Genomic DNA, 20,267 nt, shown 5'->3' with positions numbered 1-20,267 from the left:
GTGACTACACTCCACACACACGGCCGCGGCTGTGCAGTGCGCATGCGCCAAATCGCCGGGGCGTATGGGAATTGTCGTTTTTCCAAATGTTTTTGTTGACATCATCAAAAACCTGTAGGCTCTTAAAGGATTTTATATACAGACGCATTTAAAAGGAGATATATGTGAGACGATCAGCACAGAATCCATCACCAACTTGCTTGAGTGTTATTTAAATAGAAAGCAATGTAAAGCATTGTAAACTACAACGTCCAACAGCCACACAGCCGCTTGTCGCCTCAGTGCCAATTTTTTTTGATTGAGAGGGATTATAGGAATTGTAGTGTGACTCATATTTGTCTGTCAAAGGAGACACGTGGATATTTAACAATACTGTCATGAAACTGAAACTCACACTCACAGGCAGGTCCAGTTTCTGCCACCTAAAAATACACCAGTCAACTGGTTCCTTACTCTCCTGATTTCAAATTTAATCATATATAAATAATAATAATAACAATAATAATAATAGAATGATTATATCTTTTGTTCTCCTTTCTTTTTTATAACTTTTATAACAGTTTAAATGTAGGTATACATTAACAGAAAAATGACCCCCAAATATGAAGTAAATATTATATATTATTACATATATTATATTATTATATATATAAATACACATACATACATACATAGATTTGTTTTATGTAGTGTGGGGGGTTGGTCATAGGACAAACAGCAGATAATCTGCCCTGTTGCTTCCTTTTTCACAAAATTGTGCTGTAGATAAGGAGCTTACACTCTGGATTATTTGCTGCTGCAACCATGGATCAGTCATTGTGTAAAAAACAAGTCAGGAGAAGCTTCACCCATTGCCCCAACAGGTCAAGAGGTCAAAGCAGCTGTAGGCAACACCCTGTCCTTGATCACCATCCCTGAAGGCATAGGCACAACCTTCATCCAACCAGATCTGCCTACATGCTAATGTATATGTCTTATGCTGTATGTAGTCCTCATTAGAGCTGAGCCAAACAGGCTCTGTCAGAAATATAATCATAACAACAGATAACATAATAAGGCCTTAATATTGAACTGCTGCAGTGAAGCTTCCCAGGAAAGCATTGAGCTATATGTGCGTACTAGAATAAGTTTTAAATGACCTAAAGTAATGGGTAATGTTACAGATGTTTCTCGTCTGTCTTTGTGCCACACCCTAGGCCTGAGCTGGGTTTTAGTACCATTTCAGTCCATAATGCTCAGGCTACATAGAGCTCAGACACTGGTTTGCTGTGTCTGGGGATGAACAAAGAAAAAGAAAGAAAAAATCCTGCTATGTGAAGCAGTGGGCTGTAATTATAGCTAGAAAAGCTGATAAGTCCAGGCAGAGGCTCCCTTCCCTCCCCTTGTCTTTACGGGGCTGGTCTGTTGAACATGCCCTCCTTTTGTCCCCTTCCAGCATATTGTAGACTACACTGGCACTGCCCCAGTATGTGTTCACCATTAGAGATGTTTTTTGTTCTTGGCATTGTTAGTGCATGACTTATAAAAGGGAGGGGTCACATACTGTATATCATTAGATTAGTGGTAAATTAGTTTCTCCACAGTTCACACATGAGCATAATTTGTTGATTGGTGTCTTGAAGAGAAACATAAACTTTGTGGTAAACGGGGATTTTGCCTTGTGTGACTATAGGATTTACTGAGGTGCAAACCTTAATACAGTATCTTTTCCTCTTTTGTTTAGAAATATTGCCAGTAAGCAAAACTACAGTTTTAATATTATTTCAGATACTGAGCTTTGTTTTATCTTGGTTAAATAGCTATATGTATGAGCTTTTATGCATTAGGCAACAGGCGGCACCACAGTAGGTTATGGGGGCATCTTATTTATATCAATATTTCTTCTTGACAAAGTCAAATTTCTACATTGTGATACTCATCCTGCCTTACTCACAAATAAACCTGCCTTTGTTATAACTCAGCTTTCTTTTGTTACAGCAGCACAGGATGACAAACTAGGGCTGCTTGTTTCTTGGTTTAGGGACTGATTTGCATATTTACCTTTAAACCAACCTCTTTATGAATCATTGTGATTATCCACCAAGTCAGAATGCAGTCAGGGCGGTATTTCCACTGCAGATCCCTCTCAGAGATTTACATTATATGGAGGTGGCTTTTAAAGATGCAAGGTGGAAGTTTTGTTTCGTTTTCAGTAGGATTGCTCCAAGTTTGCATATGTTTCACTATCACTAAGAAGTGCCTAAGCTGAATATTTAGCCCATGTGTCTTCCCTTTCAAATTAGTCAACGTGCCACATAATATTTCTACATGCTGTACAACCGCAGACTTCTGATTGGTAACCACTGATCTAATGGAATTACTGTTATCATAACTACATCAAAAGCATTAAATAGTATCTTCTCTAGAGCTGACACAGAGCCACATGCATGAGGAGCATCCTCTACAGATGATGTTATTGGCTAAACCAGCAGGAACCTTGGCATCAGCTTTGGAATAACAATCTTTGAACTGTGTGTAACTTGTGATCACGTGCAGAGTGTGTTCTTGGCAGAAGCTAATCTGCCTGGCAGCCAGAATGCTTCTGCCAACAGGCATTATGATAACATCAAAATTTACTTAGCAGTAAAGCAAGACTGTAGACCACTAATGACCTCATTATACTTGTAGTCCTCTTTAACCTTTTAGGTACCCCCCCCCCCTCCCTTTTTCGGCACACGGCTGAAAAACACATACCTAAATTAAACTACCTGTTGTTCTAACATTTTAATAGTTATATTGATGACCTTGGTGTCGTTTGAAGCAAAAGCTTTCCAGTTTTCTATCGGCGCGCTGTAAAATGTGAAATATGACTCCCCTTCCCATCTGCCTTCGAGCGCTGCTTGCCCAGCGTTGTCAAGGCAACATTTACAGTAGGGGTGGGGGCCATTAAAAGCCCACTATGCGTCATCAAACATAACGAATCATATACTGTTGAAAAGTCCTCATCATTGGCTACAAGATGCGTCAGTCATCATTGACGAACAATGCGACTGGCTGATTCTACTGTCAATCGAAGTTAGTCTCTGCTCCCTGACTGGGATTTGCTCTGAGGGTGCGAATTGCGAATTCTATTGGCTTTTGGGTTACTTACGCTGTGAAACGTAACAAACCAGTCTGGTTGAGGACTCATGTGATTCACAGAAGCTTGTTATATCAAACTTTACTGAATAAACGGCGAAATCAACCGTAAAACGTGAGAGACAGCAGGCTCAATTTGTGGCAGTGGCAGCGAGTAGTGGCATCTGTTGTGGCACTTCCGGGTGCCACTGCATATGCCGGAAGTGCCACTACAGATGTCACTGCATTTCAAGAGGTGCCACGGCATTTTAAAAGGTGCCACTGCCGATGCCACAGCTTTTTAAGAAGTGCCACGGCAGATGCCGGAAGTGCCACTACATCTGCCACGGCATTTTAAGAGGTGCCACTGCAGGTGCCGGAAGTGCCACTGCAGATGCCACGGCATTTTAAGAGGTGCCAAAATGTCGCGGCACCTCCGTTGTATTTTGCACAATGTTAGCGGCACCAGAAGTGGCAGATATATAGATATACAGAATTGCAATGTACATAAAAAACAATTTACAGTGTGCAGTATGTACAGTATTGGAAGGAATGGGAATGATGGGTGCAATGTCCAGTGCTCCCATGTTGGAGTGTGCAAATGTACAATGAGTCCAGTATTATGTGCTTGAGTGTGCAAAAGTGCAATGTGCAATGTCCAGTCTCATGTGCAAATGTTCAGGTGTTGTGGTGTGTGAGTGGGGAGAGTGTTGTACGAGAGAGCAGGTAGGTCTAAGTGGTGTTCTCGTTCAGAGACCGAATAGCCTGCGGGAAGAAGCTTCTCCTCAGTCTTTGTGTTGGTCTTCAGACAGCGGAAGCGATTCCCTGACCGCAACAGAGAGAACAGTCCATTGTTGGGATGGCTGAGGTCTTTCACGATCTTCTTGGCCTTGGTCCGGCACCGCTTGCTGTAGATTGAGTGCCGGTCAGGGAGCTCTAGGCGGATGATGCGCTCAGCTGATTGCACCACCCTCTGTACAGCTCGTCTGTCCTGCATGGTGCTGTTCCCGAACCAGGTCGTGATGTTTCCCGTCAGGATGCTGTCTATGGTGCAGGAGTAAAAGTTCCTGAGCACCTTGGAGGGCAATCTAAAGTCTCTCAGGTGCCTGAGGTGGTAGAGATGCTGCCGGGCTTTCTTCACCACGGTGTTGGTGTGACAGGCCCAAGACAGGTCCTGCGCGATGTTGACACCGAGGTACTTGAAACTGTCCACTCTCTCTACTGGGCTCTCATTGATGAATGGAGTCTGGTAGTTTCTCTCCTGCTTTGTACTAAAATCCACTATCAGCTAATTTGTCTTGCTGATATTGAGGTGGAGGTTGTTCCTCTGGCACCAGTTTTCCAGACATCTAACCTTGTCCAGGTAGGCCGTCTCATCGTTGTCAGAGATCAGGCCCACCACAACAGTGTCGTCAGCAAACTTTATGATGGTTGTGGAGCTGGTAGTGGCCACGCAGTGATACGTGTAGAGTGAGTACAGCAGGGGACTCAGAACACAGCCCTGGGGGGCTCCGGTTCTGAAGGTGAGGGAGGCTGAGACATGTACTGCCTGTGGTCTGCCAGTTAGGATATTGGATATCCACTAACAGAGAAACGGGCTGAGTCCCAGGTGCTCCAGCTTGATGGTGAGCATGGAGGGAATTACAGTATTAAATGCTGAACTGTAGTCGACAAACAACATTTTAAAATAATTCCCCTTTCTAGTGTCCAGCTGTGTGAGTTATGTGTGAAGGAGATGAGCAATGGCATCATCTGTTGACCTGTTTGTGTCATGATCTGCACCATGCACTTCCTGTTTTGGTTTTACTTTGAAGGGTCATGACAGGATCTAGTTTTGTTTCCTTACTTTGACCTGATTAGTTGATTTGTCTCACCTGTTCCTTGTTTGGTTCCTTTCTGTTCATATACCTCTGTCCAGTCACTGTTTCTTTGTCAGGTCAGGTTTGCCTTTCACTGCCACTGAGAAAGAGTGTTCTAGTTTGCCTTGCCTTCATTGTTTCACATTTTGGATTTGCTTCCTGGGTTTTCATTCTTGGATTTTCACCTTGTGTTAAGTATTCTGTTTTTTTTTTATCTGTGTGCTCACCATGTCTTGTGTGCTCATGTGTTCCAGTTTTGCCTTGTTACCTTGTCTATGTTAACTCCCTTCGTTCATGTCTTGTTCCCCTTGTGTTCCATGTTCATGCCTTGTTTCCCCTTCATGTTCATGTTCCCCTTTTTGGTCTGTGAGTCCTGTGTGTGTGTGACCCAGACCCTCGTGCCCTGTCCCCCTTAGTGTTCATGTCCCACATTCCCGTTTTCATGTAGACCTGTATGCCTCGTCTCCCTTACGCTCTTGTTCCGTAACTCATGTGTTCTTGTTCAAGCTTTGTCTCCTCGGTTCGTGTCTGGTTTCTTTAATGTTCATGCTCTTGCCCCATGTTCCTGTTTTTCACTTAGATCCGTGTGCCTTGTTTTCCTTTTGTTCCTGCCCATGTTTACACTTATGAGTTTCCCTGCCTTGTCCTACTCCTGCTTGGTGTGTTTGTTTCTGTTTTAGCCTTGGTTTTGTTAAATAAAGACTTTTTTTCTTACTCCTGTGTCCTGTGTGGGTGAAGTGTGCTCCTGACCACGTCCTAGTTCATGACAGTTTGTGCGGTAGGCAACCTGTAGTGGGTCCAGTGTCGGGTAGTGATGAAATGATGAAATCTCTGACCAGCCGCTCAAAGCACTTCATCACTACTGAGGTAAGGGCTACAGGACGATAATCATTGAGGCTTACAGGATGTGGTTTCTTTGAGACAGGAACAATATATATTACATTTAAGTTAATACACTAAGAAACTGTAGTCGCTGTGATTATTCAATCTTAAATTGCTTTATACCATTCGAATCGTGAGACTTAAAGCTTTTATTTGATATTAATATTTTGTGAGACTGTATTCAAATTTAAACGCCGATCTTTGGTGATATATCTGGACATACTTTGGGACCGGATCTGGCCTGTCCCGGGTACCTAAAAGCTTAATGCTCCCTATTCCCAAGTCTTAGTTCACTGATCTTGTACAGTGGGTATGGAAAGTATTCAGACCCCTTTAAATTTTTCACTCTTTGTGTCATTGCAGCCATTTGCCAAAATCAAAAAAGTTCATTTTATTTCTCATTAATGTACACTCAGCACCCCATCTTGACAGAAAAAAAACAGAAATGTAGAAATTTTTGCAAATTTATTAAAAAAGAAAAACTGAAATATCACATGGTCATAAGTATTCAGACCCTGTGCTCAGTATTGAGTAGAAGCACCCTTTTGAGCTAGTACAGCCATGAGTCTTCTTGGGAATGATGCAACAAGTTTTTCACACCTGGATTTGGGGATCCTCTGCCATTCTTCCTTGCAGATCCTCTCCAGTTCTGTCAGGTTGGATGGTGAACGTTGGTGGACAGCCATTTTCAGGTCTCACCAGAGATGCTCAATAGGGTTTAGGTCAGGGCTCTGGCTGGGCCAGTCAAGAACGGTCACAGAGTTTTTCTGAAGCCACTCCTTTGTTATTTTAGCTGTGTGCTTAGGGTCATTGTCCTGTTGAAAGGTGAACCTTCGGCCCAGTCTGGGATCCTGAGCACTCTGGAAGAGGTTTTCTTTCAGGATATCTCTGTACTTGGCCGCATTCATCTTTCCTTCAATTGCAACCAGTCGTCCTGTCCCTGCAGCTGAAAAACACCCCGACAACATGATGCTCCCACCACCATGTTTCACTGTAGGGATTGTATTGGGTAGGTGATGAGCAGTGCCTGGTTTTCTCCACACATACAGCTTAGAATTAACGCCAAAAAGTTCAATCTTGGTCTCATCAGACCTGAGAATCTTATTTCTCATAGTCTGGGAGTCCTTCATGTGTTTTTTGGCAAACTCTATGCGGGCTTTCATATGTCTTGCACTGAGGAGAGGCTTCCGTCGGGCCCCTCTGCCATAAAGCCCCGACTGGTGGAGGGCTGCAGTGATAGTTGACTTTGTGGAACTTTCTCCCATCTCCCTACTGCATCTCTGGAGCTCAGCCACAGTGATCTTTGGGTTCTTCTTTACCTCTCTCACCAAGGCTCTTCTCCCACGATCACTCAGTTTGGCTGGACGGCCAGGTCTAGAAAGAGTTCTGGTCGTCCCAAACTTTTTCCATTTGAGGATTATGGAGGCCACTGGGCACTTAGGAACCTTGAGTGCTGCAGAAATTCTTTTGTAACCTTGGCCAGATCTGTGCCTTGCCACAATTCTGTCTCTGAGCTCCTTGGGCAGTTCCTTTGACCTCATGATTCTCATTTGCTCTGACATGCACTGTGAGCTGTAAGGTCTTATATAGACAGGTGTGTGCCTTTCCTAATCAAGTCCAATCAGTTTAATTAAACACAGCTGGACTCCAATGAAGGAGTAGAACCATCTCAAGGAGGATCAGAAGAAATGGACAGCATGTGAGTTAAATATGAGTGTCACTGCAAAGGGTCTGAATACTTATGACCATGTGATATTTCAGTTTTTCTTTTTTAATAAATTTGCAAAAATTTCTACATTTCTGTTTTTTTCTGTCAAGATGAGGTGCTGAGTGTACATTAATGAGAAATAAAATGAACTTTTTTGAATTTGGCAAATGGCTGCAATGACACAAAGGGTGAAAAATTTAAAGGGGTCTGAATACTTTCCGTACCCACTGTATTTTGAAGTGTAATGAAAATTGTAGCATGTCCGGGCACTAGCAGGTCTGAATCCTCTTCAAACAGTTGCAGTTAAAGTTGCAGCACATGTGAAGTGTACTCTCTCAGAAAAGATCATTTAGATTGTCTTCTCTTTTTCCCAATGACTCACGAGTCAAACAGAAAACATTCAAAGAGCTTTGGGGAATGTTCTCATGCAGGAACGTCTTTCTCTGAGATTTCCACAGTGCAGACTCTCCAGCAGTTGTTCAGTCTTCCACTGAAACTTATCCAAGAGTGGAGAACTTAAAGTCAACTAATGACAAATAATGTCTCACCTCAAATGAATGCTGAATTTAAAAACACAGTGATAAGCTAAAACAAATAACTGTCCCAGACTTCGTCCCTTGAACAACATTGTCTTTAATTTGAATCAAATTGTGTAAGATTTCTTCAAATAAAATCAATACCAACCATAACCACGTACAGAAATAACACACTACAACACACGAGGTGCATTTTTCTCTCCTCACATCATGCATATTTTTGGACAATAGTTAATTTATGCTCCTTTTTACAATAGTTAACATCAGGTCTGATAAGCACTATCTCCTTTCAAGATGCAGAAGCCAACTGTGCACTAGATGGCACTTCTGTACAACTACTAATCTTCATGTGTGATTTGTGTGACTCAAAAAAAAGACACACAAGGACTAGAGTTAGTCTCAGAAAGAAGAGAAGAAAGAAGAGGAGGACCCTCTGAACTAACAGGTACCACAGCTGCAAATATATTTGTTAGTTTCACACTACAAACAAGGATAAGTGTTTGTTTCTGGATAATCCGCTCGGGGTTTTCTTCTATTTTGTACAAACTCTAAGAACGTGTGCAATTCTCACCTTCAGACCAGTCGCTGTAGTTGCGACACATTTTTTATTAAGATTCGTGATGTTTTAGTTTTTTCTTCCCATGTGCTTCTTTTTATAGGTGCAAAATAGATATGAAAAATCCTGTGAAAGTAATGTCTGCACACAGCATGTGAGCATGTCAGTAGGGAGGATGTGGTTGTCAACAATGGAGCTAGAGGTTTTGTTGGCATCGTAGCACAAAGGGGAGTGGGTTGGAGTAAAAGCGAATGTTGTGCATTTATCCTCAGACATGCACAGATTAACTGACATGCACTAAAATGTGGCATCTTTATAGTTCAAACATCTTGTACTTCAGCATTTTTGATTGAGTCTCAAGCATCAACCTCACTGTAAAATTCGAAATGTAAGAATGGGACAGATTTTCAGCAAACTGAAGAAATAGTTGTGACTTTTGATAGAAATATATTAAAAGGATCACTATAATTGTACAGCTACAGCAGGGGCACACGCTGTTAGCTCTTACTGGTCAAGAATCCTTGAGCATGTTTCAAACTGTGCAGCTATAACACGAAGTACTAGACTAAAGGTTCTCAGGACCATATAATGTGTACTGTGGACTTAGAGATTACATGCCATAACTCAGCTTGTCTGGTGAAAAGTATTGCTTAATATCACAACAACAAACTTTCTGCTGGTTAGGAAAACTGAATAAAAAAAATGAAGTAGACTCCTAGATAAGAAAGCAGTAAGGAATTAACCTTATTTAATAAAATATTCACAACAGTGACTATAAAAACTATCTGACCTCAGGATCTTGATATTTCTTTTGAAACTGTGTGTAAATAGTAATTAGTGTTAGTATTGTCAAAATGTGTCAGTGAGCTAAGAGCAGGCGGTGCCTTAGAAAAAAAAAATTCTGGGGTATTTAACTTCCCACGAAGAGCAACTTAAGTGTTGTCCACGACTAATAGATGAGAAACATTTTGTGACATCAAATTATATGGTTTAAAATTCATCTGACTAATTTCTACTCCATTTATCTTACTGCGTGTTTGTGTTGTAAGATTACAGCTCAGGGCCTAATTCTCGAACAAGGAGGTCACCATGGCCTACACAGTGTATCTGTTTTCTGAGCCAGATTTGTGGCAAAACGACAGCTTCTCGTTCAACATGACGACTGCTAACACAAGCTCTGTTTACCGAGCGACTATGTCGCCAGTAATGGACAAAGCTGTCAACATACTTATGATAACCGTCTTATTCATCACCATGGTTTCACTGGGATGCACCATGGAGGTGTCCAAGATCAAGGTGACTTCAGAAACTCCCATTTATACATAATTTTTATAATCTTTGGTAATAAGGGGAAAAAATACTTTATTATCATTTCTGTACTAAACCATCCTTTTCCTTCCTTGCAGGGTCACATACTGAAGCCTAAAGGGGTGGCGATAGCAGTTCTGTCCCAGTATGGCATAATGCCTCTCACAGCCTTTTGCTTAGCTAAGGTTAGCTCTGCTCTTAAGTTCAGTATAAACCTATGTACTCCATAACACTCACTTAAACACTTGTCCTGCTTATGAATACATTGCTGATGTATAATCTTTACTGCACATTCAAATGTGCTGAAAGCTCATGAACCCCATCCCATCACAGCTTTGCTGTACTCATTTTCTATTTTTCATGACCCATCATTATTATCAGAATCTGCACTGGTGTCAGTGAGTGGCAGCACTCTGGGTGCGATTATTATAATTTCTTGCCGTAGGCGTTCCAGTTGGATGAAATGACGGCCGTGGTGGTTCTGATCTGTGGCTGCTGTCCTGGAGGAAATCTCTCTAACATCCTCGCTCTGGCCCTGCAGGGGGACATGAACCTCAGGTACATGTGACCTACAAGTACGCTCCCGAACTGTAACCTGACTGAGTCTTTTGTGCGCTCAATAGCAGGTTAGAAAAGCTTTTATAGATACACATTTCATCACAAGCAGATTAAAAACATCTAACGTCACAGAAGTATCATAAATAATATATGTAGGATTCGAATCAGTAGCAGGGATTTGTGATAAAAACCAGCTGCGTGTTTGACTGACCTCAGTATTACAATGGTAAATACCCCAAAACACACAGAAAACTGAATCTCTATGCATGATAAGAAACTGTATGAAGGTTCAGTGTGATAGTATACAGCTACAATTAATGACGCCACCACTCAGATATCCTGAGATCTGAATATCAGTGAAACACTTCCTTATCATTAGTAGAGTTGAACGACCTACAAGTCGGATGATAAAAATATTTTTATAATATTTATGGTGAGAGTCGCTTTCCCTGTAACCACTAGGACATTGAGTCCAAGTTTACACAAAGGAGCAGGTGTGTAGTCATGTTGTTCAGGACAGTGCTGCTGGCTAATGTTTAAGCCAGGGTCTTCTCTGGTCTGCAGTAGTATTAGGAGTAGTAGTAGTCCAGTAGTATGTGTTTGCTTGCTGTTGCCTGCTACTACACTTGAATTCCTGATACACATTTCTTACCACCAGCTAATGAACCAGACTCATCGCTGTTTTGCCCCACAGCATTTTGATGACTTCCTGCTCCACCTTGCTGGCTCTCGGCATGATGCCCCTCCTGCTCTACATCTACTGTCAGGGCTTTGCTGACCTGCAGAACAGTGTGCCCTATGTCGACATTGTCATATCGCTAGTCATGATCCTTATACCCTGCGGAGCTGGCATCCTAATCAACTACTACAGGCCACAGTATGCCAAGACAATCACAAAGGTTAGTGTACAAACATCAGGACCCTGACATACACTAATAATGTCCCAAGGCTGAACACGTCTCTGCCTTGTCTGTGGCTTTGATTGCACAGGCAGATCTTTTTGTGTTAAGTGTTGGTTGGTATTGCTCTTTTCATGGAATTCGTTGAGAGAAATACATTAACTAATTTTTAAAACTCCCCAGTAATAAGATATATTCATTTCTACTGATTTGTTTCCTGTCCTGCCGTGCTCAGGTAGGCCTCACTATAATGATGCTTAGTATCTTAGCGGTCGGCATCCTCACCAGCATTGGAGTCGGGGGCTCCATCCTGACGGTGCTGGCTCCTCCACTCATGGCCATCAGTGTTCTCATGCCCTTGATAGGCTATGCCTTCGGATACATCATATCCTCGCTCTTCAGGCTCAACCAAGCGTAAGTCAGACAGGCCAGGAGTTATTTGGGTACCATTTTTCAGTAAGGCACCATAGAGGCTTTTTTCCTCCAGCATGATTTAGCTATGAAATTAAATATGGAGACCCCTACAATGTACTGTGTACAAGTCACACTGGAAAAAGGCTGCAGGGCTTCAGGGCCATATTCCATTTATAAAATGCTTATTAACTATTATTTGTAACTACAGGCTATATGACACTTAATGACAGCCACATAACAAACCTCAGTTTCCCAGAGAAAGCAAACCTAATAAAATATCATATAATGATGGAAACAATATTCTTTGTCTGCTGATATGCTTTTCTATAAATCAAAACAAAAATCCCTTCAAGTGCCAAATAATCATTTCACTCCCAAACAAAAACAAATGGCATTTTCAGATGGATTTTTTCAAACTGCTAATTCCTCAAATCATTTGCTAGACTAATAACTATAGTAATAGTAAACAGAAAGATCTTTCACTCTGGCAGCCCAAAGGTTAATGGTTTAACTGATGTGTAAACACTAATTAACTTTTAATAAAGCCATAACTACATCATATAAAGCCTTTGGTCAAATGGAAGCTCTGACAGTCATGAGCCATTTTATGAATAAGTCTGTGCCCTTCTCTTAGGGAGCGGAGGACTGTTGCTATGGAAACAGGTTGCCAGAACATCCAGCTGTGCTCCACCATCCTGAAGATCGCCTTCCCCCCAACGATTGGCCCTCTCTTTCTGTTCCCCCTGGTCTTTGGGACCCTGCAACTGTTAGAGGCGCTGGCGCTTATCGTGCTGTTCAGGTGTCACCAGAGGTTCACAAAAAAAGACAAAGGTAAGATTAAGACAAAAGATCAAAACCCACTATAGTCTGGTCTGTAACACTGCAGATAAAATATTTTCCTAGAATCAAACTAGCCCAGTCTACTGTAAGTAAACTCAAGAAACCTAAATTCACTAAAAAACTGAAAAAGTGCACAGAAAATCCCAATTCCTGGCTTTTCCAGCCTCCTCAGTGCTTTATACAACGCTTGGTCCAAATAACTTTATTGTCCAAACTACAGAGACATACCAGCCAGCAGCAGCTGAAGACACGTTGAAAGAGCACTGTGAGGGGACGGTATAACGTGTGGACCTGAAAACATTTCGCTCCTTTCTGCTAACAAACCCTCACTGATCAAAGCCTGGAGGAGCCTAAGCCTTGATATTCACTAAAGAGGCTCCTGCACTACATGAAACAAGGGGAAACTGTCCATCTGCATGACAGCCATTGTGTCTCATGTACTTTTTGAGACTGAGCATTTGAGCATTTAAGTATCTTCTCAATTGTTGACTTATAAGTTGTAAATTTATTTGTAAAGTTTTCCTTATAAAGTACAGATGAACACAAAAGTCACAATTTAGTTGAAGTGTTTGAGTCCAGTCTTCCTTTACCATACAAATAATTTCCATCAAATTTTTCACTAAAAATAAAAAAATCCTCAAGGTCAAAAAAGTATCTTTCAAACTGTCTACATGTTCATCTGAACCACAGCAACACCAGTCACAGTACCAACAAGTATTCTTAGAATTACATTTATACATTTGTGTAAAACAAAGTCTGCGATGCCGTACACAAATACCTAAATCAAAGAGAGGGGAAAAAAAAAAAAAAAACATTTCCCAAATTTAACAGAAAAAAAAATTTTAAAATTAAAGATCAATAAAATTACTTTGCTGCGTAGCTTTTGAGCCGATGAGACAATATGCTTGATGGTAAATAAATGTTCTTGAGATTAAAGCTGCCAACACCAGTAATGGTATTTTAGACTCAAGCTTCAACAACAAATAATATTTTCAATAGTTTCTTAATTTTGTCCGAATCAAAGCACATGCAGGTATCATAAGATCTAGATATCACACACAGCAGCAGTGTATGTACAGGAGATCAGAAAACAAAGGAAGAGAGATGTAAGGGCTTGGAAATCACAAGTGGTCAAAACAAAAATACTAAGTGTTTGAAAATTCCCTCTGCTGGCAATCCAAAGTATCACAAAGTACATGTAGGACAAAAAGAACATGGTCACACAACTTATCAAAAGCATTGCAGTACTGCTGAAAAGTACAGATTCCCTGGTTGAAGTTTTTCCAGAGTGTAGAGATTAACAACTGTACAAGCCCAGTAAGACGCTGGCTCACTTGGGCATTTTGGTGACTCTGTGGAAAACAATGATGGTGTAGCAGTGCCAGACCTGCACTGGGAGTCACTGTGTGTAAACATACATAACATTTAATGGGGGATGGGGTGGCATGTAAACAACAGTCTTAACTGTCTTCGTTTAACGTTATTAATCTGAAATGTCTTACAATGACAATAAAATATCATTAATCTTGGCTGACAACATGCATGTTTAATGAGAAAAGTCTGAGGACAGTGATGAAAAAAATCCAGACAGGGAAAACTAAACCTTATTTCAGGAAAACTCATCTCAGCTCTCAGAAAGGTTCATGGAGACCCAGTCTGCCAGTACCTCCATGATAACTCTACTGCTGGAACAAGCTTTCTACTTTTGATTTGCTTTAGACCTAAACACAGCTTTTTAGCGCTGGCTGTCAGTAGAAGGAGAACGGGAGCGGGAACGCGAACGAGAGCGTGAACGGGAGACCGAGGCTCTCTGAGCAGGCGGTGGGGAAGGTGAGGTGGAAGACTTGCTCGTCTTGGAGGGGCGTTTGGTCGGCTCCTTTGATTTGGGAGTTGGGGAAGAAGCGCCGCCTGCAGGAGAGCCACTGCGGGAGCGAGAACGGTTATGTGCTTTGGTGGGGCTGCGGGAGCGTCTGGGTGAGCGCGATGCAGACCGACCACGAGAACGAGACCGCGAGCGAGACGAGCTCTCAGACCGGGATCGACTTCTTGACCTGGGAGAAAGAGAGGAAGAAAGTGAAGCAGATTTGTTAGTTCAAGTTGAAGTCATCTTAATTAATATCAGCGTGTAAAAAAACACAAGGGTGGAAAGTGGTAACAGTGTGTGCCAGTTGTGACCTAAAATAATTGGATCAGCCACAGTCAGCCAACTTGTCTAACATGTATTGAATTCATCTCAGTAAATGGAGGTTACAGCAGACAACTCACCTCTTCTTGGCTGCCTCAATGAGCTTGATTTTCCTGCCATTAATTTCCTTTCCAGACAGTTTCTCAAGGGCATTTTTCAGGTCGCTGTAAGACGCAAACTCAACAACCCTGAAAATCAACGAGACATTAATTAAAACCTTACATTGTTTGTCAAGAACTGGATGGTAACTTAACTCAAACTGCTAATGCAGGCTTGGTATAATATATGAAGTTGGCACATTGTGTGATATTCATTAGCCAGTTAAAGCTAACAGAGCTAATGGTCTTACCCTTCGTTGAGCTTGGGCCGATGTGCATCGGCAAATGTCACCTCTCCAGCTTGTCTCATGAAATCTTTCAGGTCCTACACATACAAACATCAGTTAATTTAGAGGCTCAGGATATAAGCACAGGCAGAGACAGAAAACAGGGCAGATTTACCCAAAAGAGAGATGGTTAGGTTCTCTGAGAGAGCTACACAGGCTACTGCAGATGAGAATGAGTCCAAGAATCTCAAAAACCATCATCAACACACTAGTCTTTCAACATAGTTTCAAAACAAATAAAAACATTACAAAAGGTACATGTGACAATTTAAAGATCCACCAATTTTGACAAGACAAGCTGTGTACTTGCAACAGTTCAGAAACACTTGGACTCACTGCTCATTACAGCTACAGAGAGATGAACATCATCTTCATGAAGTGAACTGCAGTGGCGCCACCTGGGCAGCATTTGGCACTAAGAGCCCCATTTTCCCTGGCAAGGAGGTCACAGGGCTCCGCACCGGGACCGCCCCTGTCTCGGCACCCCACCTCAATAAAGAGAGTGAACAGGGTGGAAGAGAGGAAACTACTACCTGAGAGCGAAACCCTTTGGGGTGGGCCGCAGGCTCTCCGAGCCCACCATAACCTCGGGATAACAGCAGATTATATCCGTGGGCACCTGGGAGGAATTCACACTCTCTCGCGATGTGCGGGAACACCAGAGGGGGGAAGGGAGGGGGGGATATCGATCGATCGTAGCCCCTCAAATTAACGAACCATCGATCAATACGCCACCACCATCACCATCGACTCTCTTTCCTCTTTCTCTCTGCCAACTCTCTGTTTCCTCTCTCTCGTTCTCAACCACACACCAGGCGTTGCGAGCGAACGAAGGGGCCGCCAGCGCCTCTAGTGTGCTCACATGACCAGCAGGCACCAACTAGGAGTAGGACAGACTGGCTGACACCACAGGCTCAACCCAGATAGAAGGACCCAGAAGGGGTTAACTCCACCATAAGCGAGCTCTTCCATATGACACAACAGTCAGGCTGGCAAATAAAGGGGTGGAGAATTGGTTAAAATTTGAAAACAGGAACAAATTATGTGTTTGTTGTTTTTACTGCTCTTTAATTCATTACTTAACTGCATGATTAATGCAGATTCATAAGAGCACTGATTTTGAACTAATTTGGGTTTATTCACAAGAGTATTTCTACATATTAATGAGCCAAATCTATTATTGATTTGAATATTTATATTGTCTTTTTAGCATCACTTTGATACCTGTGTGTATGTTATTGGAGGCAGAGTGTGGGAAGTAATATGGTGTGGTGTTTCAGCTTTCAGGCGGTTCATGTGTTTAAAGACGTGGCAATACTAACCTGCCAGCTGACACGAGAGGACAAATTCTCCACAATCAGGCGGTTCTCAGTGCGCATCGGAGGAGGGTTTCGACTGGGAAAAAAAAGAATTGAATAATGGCACTGAGAGACTGAGATACAGACTTTAGCACAGGAACAAAGATCAATAATAATAAGGCGAATATGATAAGGATGATAGCATGTGTGTTGCATTTTAAGTAAGATGTTGAATATTTCCACCATGTAGTTCACTTAATACATGATAACTTATCTGATCTGCTTTACACATGAACATGGACTATAATAATCTGACCACTGATCTTTCACCAGTAAAATACTGACAACTTAACATCAATCAGGCAGTAAACTGTTGTTCCTACAACTGATGGTGGTGTGTACCTCCGACTGCTCTGGGAGCCTCGGCCATAGCGATCATTGAAACGTCCTCCTCCACCGCTCCCACCTCTGCCACGGCCGCCTCGCAGTCGAACACGGGCGTGCTCAATGGTCACCCTAAAATGACAAAGGTTTAATGAAAGCTTGGAAACAGACTGGCAGCATGGAAACAGACTGGCGGCAAATGGTGCTGGGAAACTAAGGTGATTCAAATTTAGGACAATAGAAATTTCTACCTTTCATTGCACAGCTCTTTGCCATCAAGCTCATACACTGCATCTTCAGCATCTCTGGGGTCATCAAACTCCTACATCAAGAAAAAAAAAAACCCACTGCATTACAACAATGAAGAGTGCAAAATGGGAAGTGATTTAGTCAACTGATAATTCACTACTGGTTACTGATAATTCTACAATTAGTTTCTATACAATATCATAAAAATCAGCAATTTCTTACATTTTAGAAGCTGGACTCAATGACTGAAACAACTATTCATTTACCAAAGTGAATACAAACTAATTTTCTGTCGAACTAATCGATTAATCAACTAATCTGTAAGATGGTCTGAATAATTTCTGAATGGATAATATGCAATGAAGCTAATGCTTATCATTCTGGACCTTTTGCAAAAACGTGATAGCTGCATTGTCAAATTTAGCAATTTATGCGAATAAGCCTGTTACTATAAAAAGCAACGGTAATTGCTTTGTTTGAATGTTTAGCTGGGTGATATTCTCAGCATGTTCTGGAGATATATCATGACCTCTATTTATGTGACTTACCACAAACCCGAAGCCTCTCTTCAGGTCGATATCTCGGATCCGGCCGTACCCTTTGAAGAACCTCTCCACGTCCTTCTCCCTGGCCGAGGGGCTCAGTCGGCCGATGAAAATACGACATCCACTCATGCTTATGTTGTCGGTCGTTTCTAAAACAATACAAGTATCAACACTGCTTGTTTAGGATCAAAAATAACCACACAGAATTGACAAATGCCGGTCGTACGCTCCCTGACCTGTATTCAGTAGCTAGCTAAGTTAGTTAGCCAACTGTGCTAATTTAAGCTAACGTTGCATGCGTATGACAGACAATACTAACTCTAACAAAACCAGAACTGCGTGTAACGCTAGACATCATAATGCAGCCCAGTCCCCGTACACTCACCTTTTACTTATCGAAGTGATGATTTTTGATGAATATGCACAGCGACGGCAAACTCCACAGTCAAACAAAATGGAGTCTACGCGGTTCAAGGAGGGGGATTAAAAAAAAAACGGTCACATATGACGAAGGCAGAAACCGCAGAACACGAAAAAAGCCGAAGCACGGCGATACGGTTGCCGGATGTGACGTCACTTACTCGCCGACCAATGCAGTTTCTTTTGTGACCACTAGGTGGCACCCAAACACTACAATAACAGTAGAATGACGAGCACTGCAACAGCATTTTATGACAGGACAGACAATAAATCACATTTTGAGCCAGAAAAAAAAAAATTTCCCACATAATGCATAGTTTTAAGAAGTATTTTAAAAGATACTATGGCCTTGAAGGTCTTCAAATTCCTACGACAGGTCATTTTGCCTAAACCTAAGAGCAGTATGACAAGGAGTAGCTTTGATTGGATAATAAATGGTAAAACTGTAAGGCAACCTTTGTCCAAGAATACACATACCTCCACTTCACACTGGTAAATGATTGACTTCTTTTATTTGATGGAGCACATGTCCTACTTTGCAATGGGGTTTATAGTGATCTCATAACTGGTTTAGTATCATGAGGTTTTATCATGTGACTAATGTACTAGCATATACCTTAAAAATACCTTAAAAATAGCTTTAAAGACATTACAGATTACACACTGCAGGGATACAGCCTAGTGCTGTGCTTGAATCAAATTGATATGGAAACAGAAACTTCCACAGTTCAGATTTAATGACTGATTTGATTTGACAAGCTAATTGTTTATCTGTACTTTATACCAGCACAGAAGATAGTTTTCCAGTTTCACACTGGCTTAAATAAAAAACACATGATCTTCCACATTCAAAAGAAAGCTTTAATTAGAAAGTTATATACACACTGTAAAATTAAATTAAACTTTATACAAATATTAAATTACTATTTTCACACCCACTGCCATGTACAGAGGAAAAAACCAAAGCTTGAAAGCAATGAAACTAAGAATCAGGATGTGTACTTTTTCAACCTGTTATTTTCAGGGAAGCAACACCGTACAACAGTGCTCCTAAAGAAAACATTATTTTTTTTGTTTGTTTTTTCAATCCCATGATATTTTAATGCCTTCTTAGCAAAAGAGAAGCAAAAGAATTGTGAAATATAGGTGCTTATAGGTTCATCATCATCATCACAGTAGCTGGAAAAGCTAAGGGGAGGATAGAGAGGGATGGACATTCGTTTAGTCGTGTCCCCAACAAATGTAAACTCATTGGTAAATACACAAAGACAGTTTTATGCATAGAATAGAAAAGAATAGAGTAAGGCCTTTGGGGGAAAAGAACAAGTTGCAATATTGTAAAGCAACCAAAGCTGAGGCTTATGATTATACATTAAAAAAAAAAGTACAAGTCTAAGGCAACAATCTGTTTGCATTAATAATGTAGCCATTGACAGACAACCGCAAAGGTTGTGTTTTTTCTAAGCTGTGAAAATAATTCTCCGGAGCACCCGAGTCATGCTGTTTCCAGGGTGACCAGCTCAACCACTAAAGATTTTCAAGTGGCAATAAAACAGTGGGTGACTTTTACCAAAATAACATGATTCTCTCTTAAATTTGCACTTAGCATTACAGGTGTGACTGAGTGTAAGTGGCAGGAGGTGGGGTGCTATATAACAAAATGTATTTTACTGCAACCTGTTGCAGTTTTGTCAATAACGCAAGTGGCGAGTGTTCAGTTCAATTTGAAGGTGGGTGTGAGCAACTTCCTCTAAGGAGATTTGTGTTTTCCAGCCATTCAGCAGAATAATAAATTAGTAATACACAAATTGTGTAGAAGATTCATTTCCTGAAGTGACTCTAATTGTCCTGTGACTTATTCAGTGCTGGGAGGGATATTTTCCTATGGTGAAAGACAGGGACATTGTGAATCCAGCCTCTGATCTGAAGAGAGGCAAATCAGGAAATGGCTGTATTGAGTCCTAACAAATGCGCACATGTCCTTTCCTGCCTAGATGACACACACACACACACACACACACACACACACACACACACACACACACACACACACACACACACACACACAGATTCAGCAACTCAAAGCAAACTCAAGGCGAACTGAGCAACACATCAAAAATAAATACAGTGGGAAGAAAGTTAAAA

At 41.5% G+C, this 20,267-nt stretch overlaps 2 protein-coding genes across 2 annotated transcripts; one reads left to right on the top strand and one right to left on the bottom strand.

Annotated features, from left to right (window-relative positions):
- The first annotated feature begins 9,713 nt into the window (after window positions 1-9,713).
- slc10a1 (solute carrier family 10 member 1) lies at window positions 9,714-12,998 on the top strand. The gene is made up of 7 exons (XM_026318738.2): window positions 9,714-9,933; window positions 10,044-10,130; window positions 10,391-10,503; window positions 11,198-11,402; window positions 11,638-11,816; window positions 12,451-12,647; window positions 12,877-12,998. The coding sequence occupies exons 1-7, from the start codon at window positions 9,727-9,729 to the stop codon at window positions 12,936-12,938; spliced, it is 1,050 nt and encodes a 349-aa protein (XP_026174523.1). The 5' UTR covers window positions 9,714-9,726; the 3' UTR covers window positions 12,939-12,998.
- A 143-nt stretch (window positions 12,999-13,141) lies between these two features.
- Window positions 13,142-18,220, bottom strand: srsf5b (serine and arginine rich splicing factor 5b). Its single transcript, XM_026318737.1, has 8 exons — window positions 18,088-18,220; window positions 17,706-17,851; window positions 17,160-17,230; window positions 16,927-17,040; window positions 16,549-16,621; window positions 15,191-15,264; window positions 14,922-15,029; window positions 13,142-14,707 (listed from the first exon to the last, which is right to left on the bottom strand). Exons 2-8 carry the CDS (start codon window positions 17,829-17,831, stop codon window positions 14,392-14,394), a joined length of 882 nt encoding a protein of 293 aa, XP_026174522.1. The 5' UTR covers window positions 17,832-17,851; window positions 18,088-18,220; the 3' UTR covers window positions 13,142-14,391.
- Between the last annotated feature and the right edge of the window lie 2,047 nt (window positions 18,221-20,267).

The sequence above is a fragment of the Mastacembelus armatus genome, chromosome 24, assembly GCF_900324485.2.
Source record: "Mastacembelus armatus chromosome 24, fMasArm1.2, whole genome shotgun sequence".
NCBI classification, from domain to species: Eukaryota; Metazoa; Chordata; class Actinopteri; order Synbranchiformes; family Mastacembelidae; genus Mastacembelus; species Mastacembelus armatus.
This window is presented reverse-complemented; position numbering and strand designations above follow the sequence as displayed.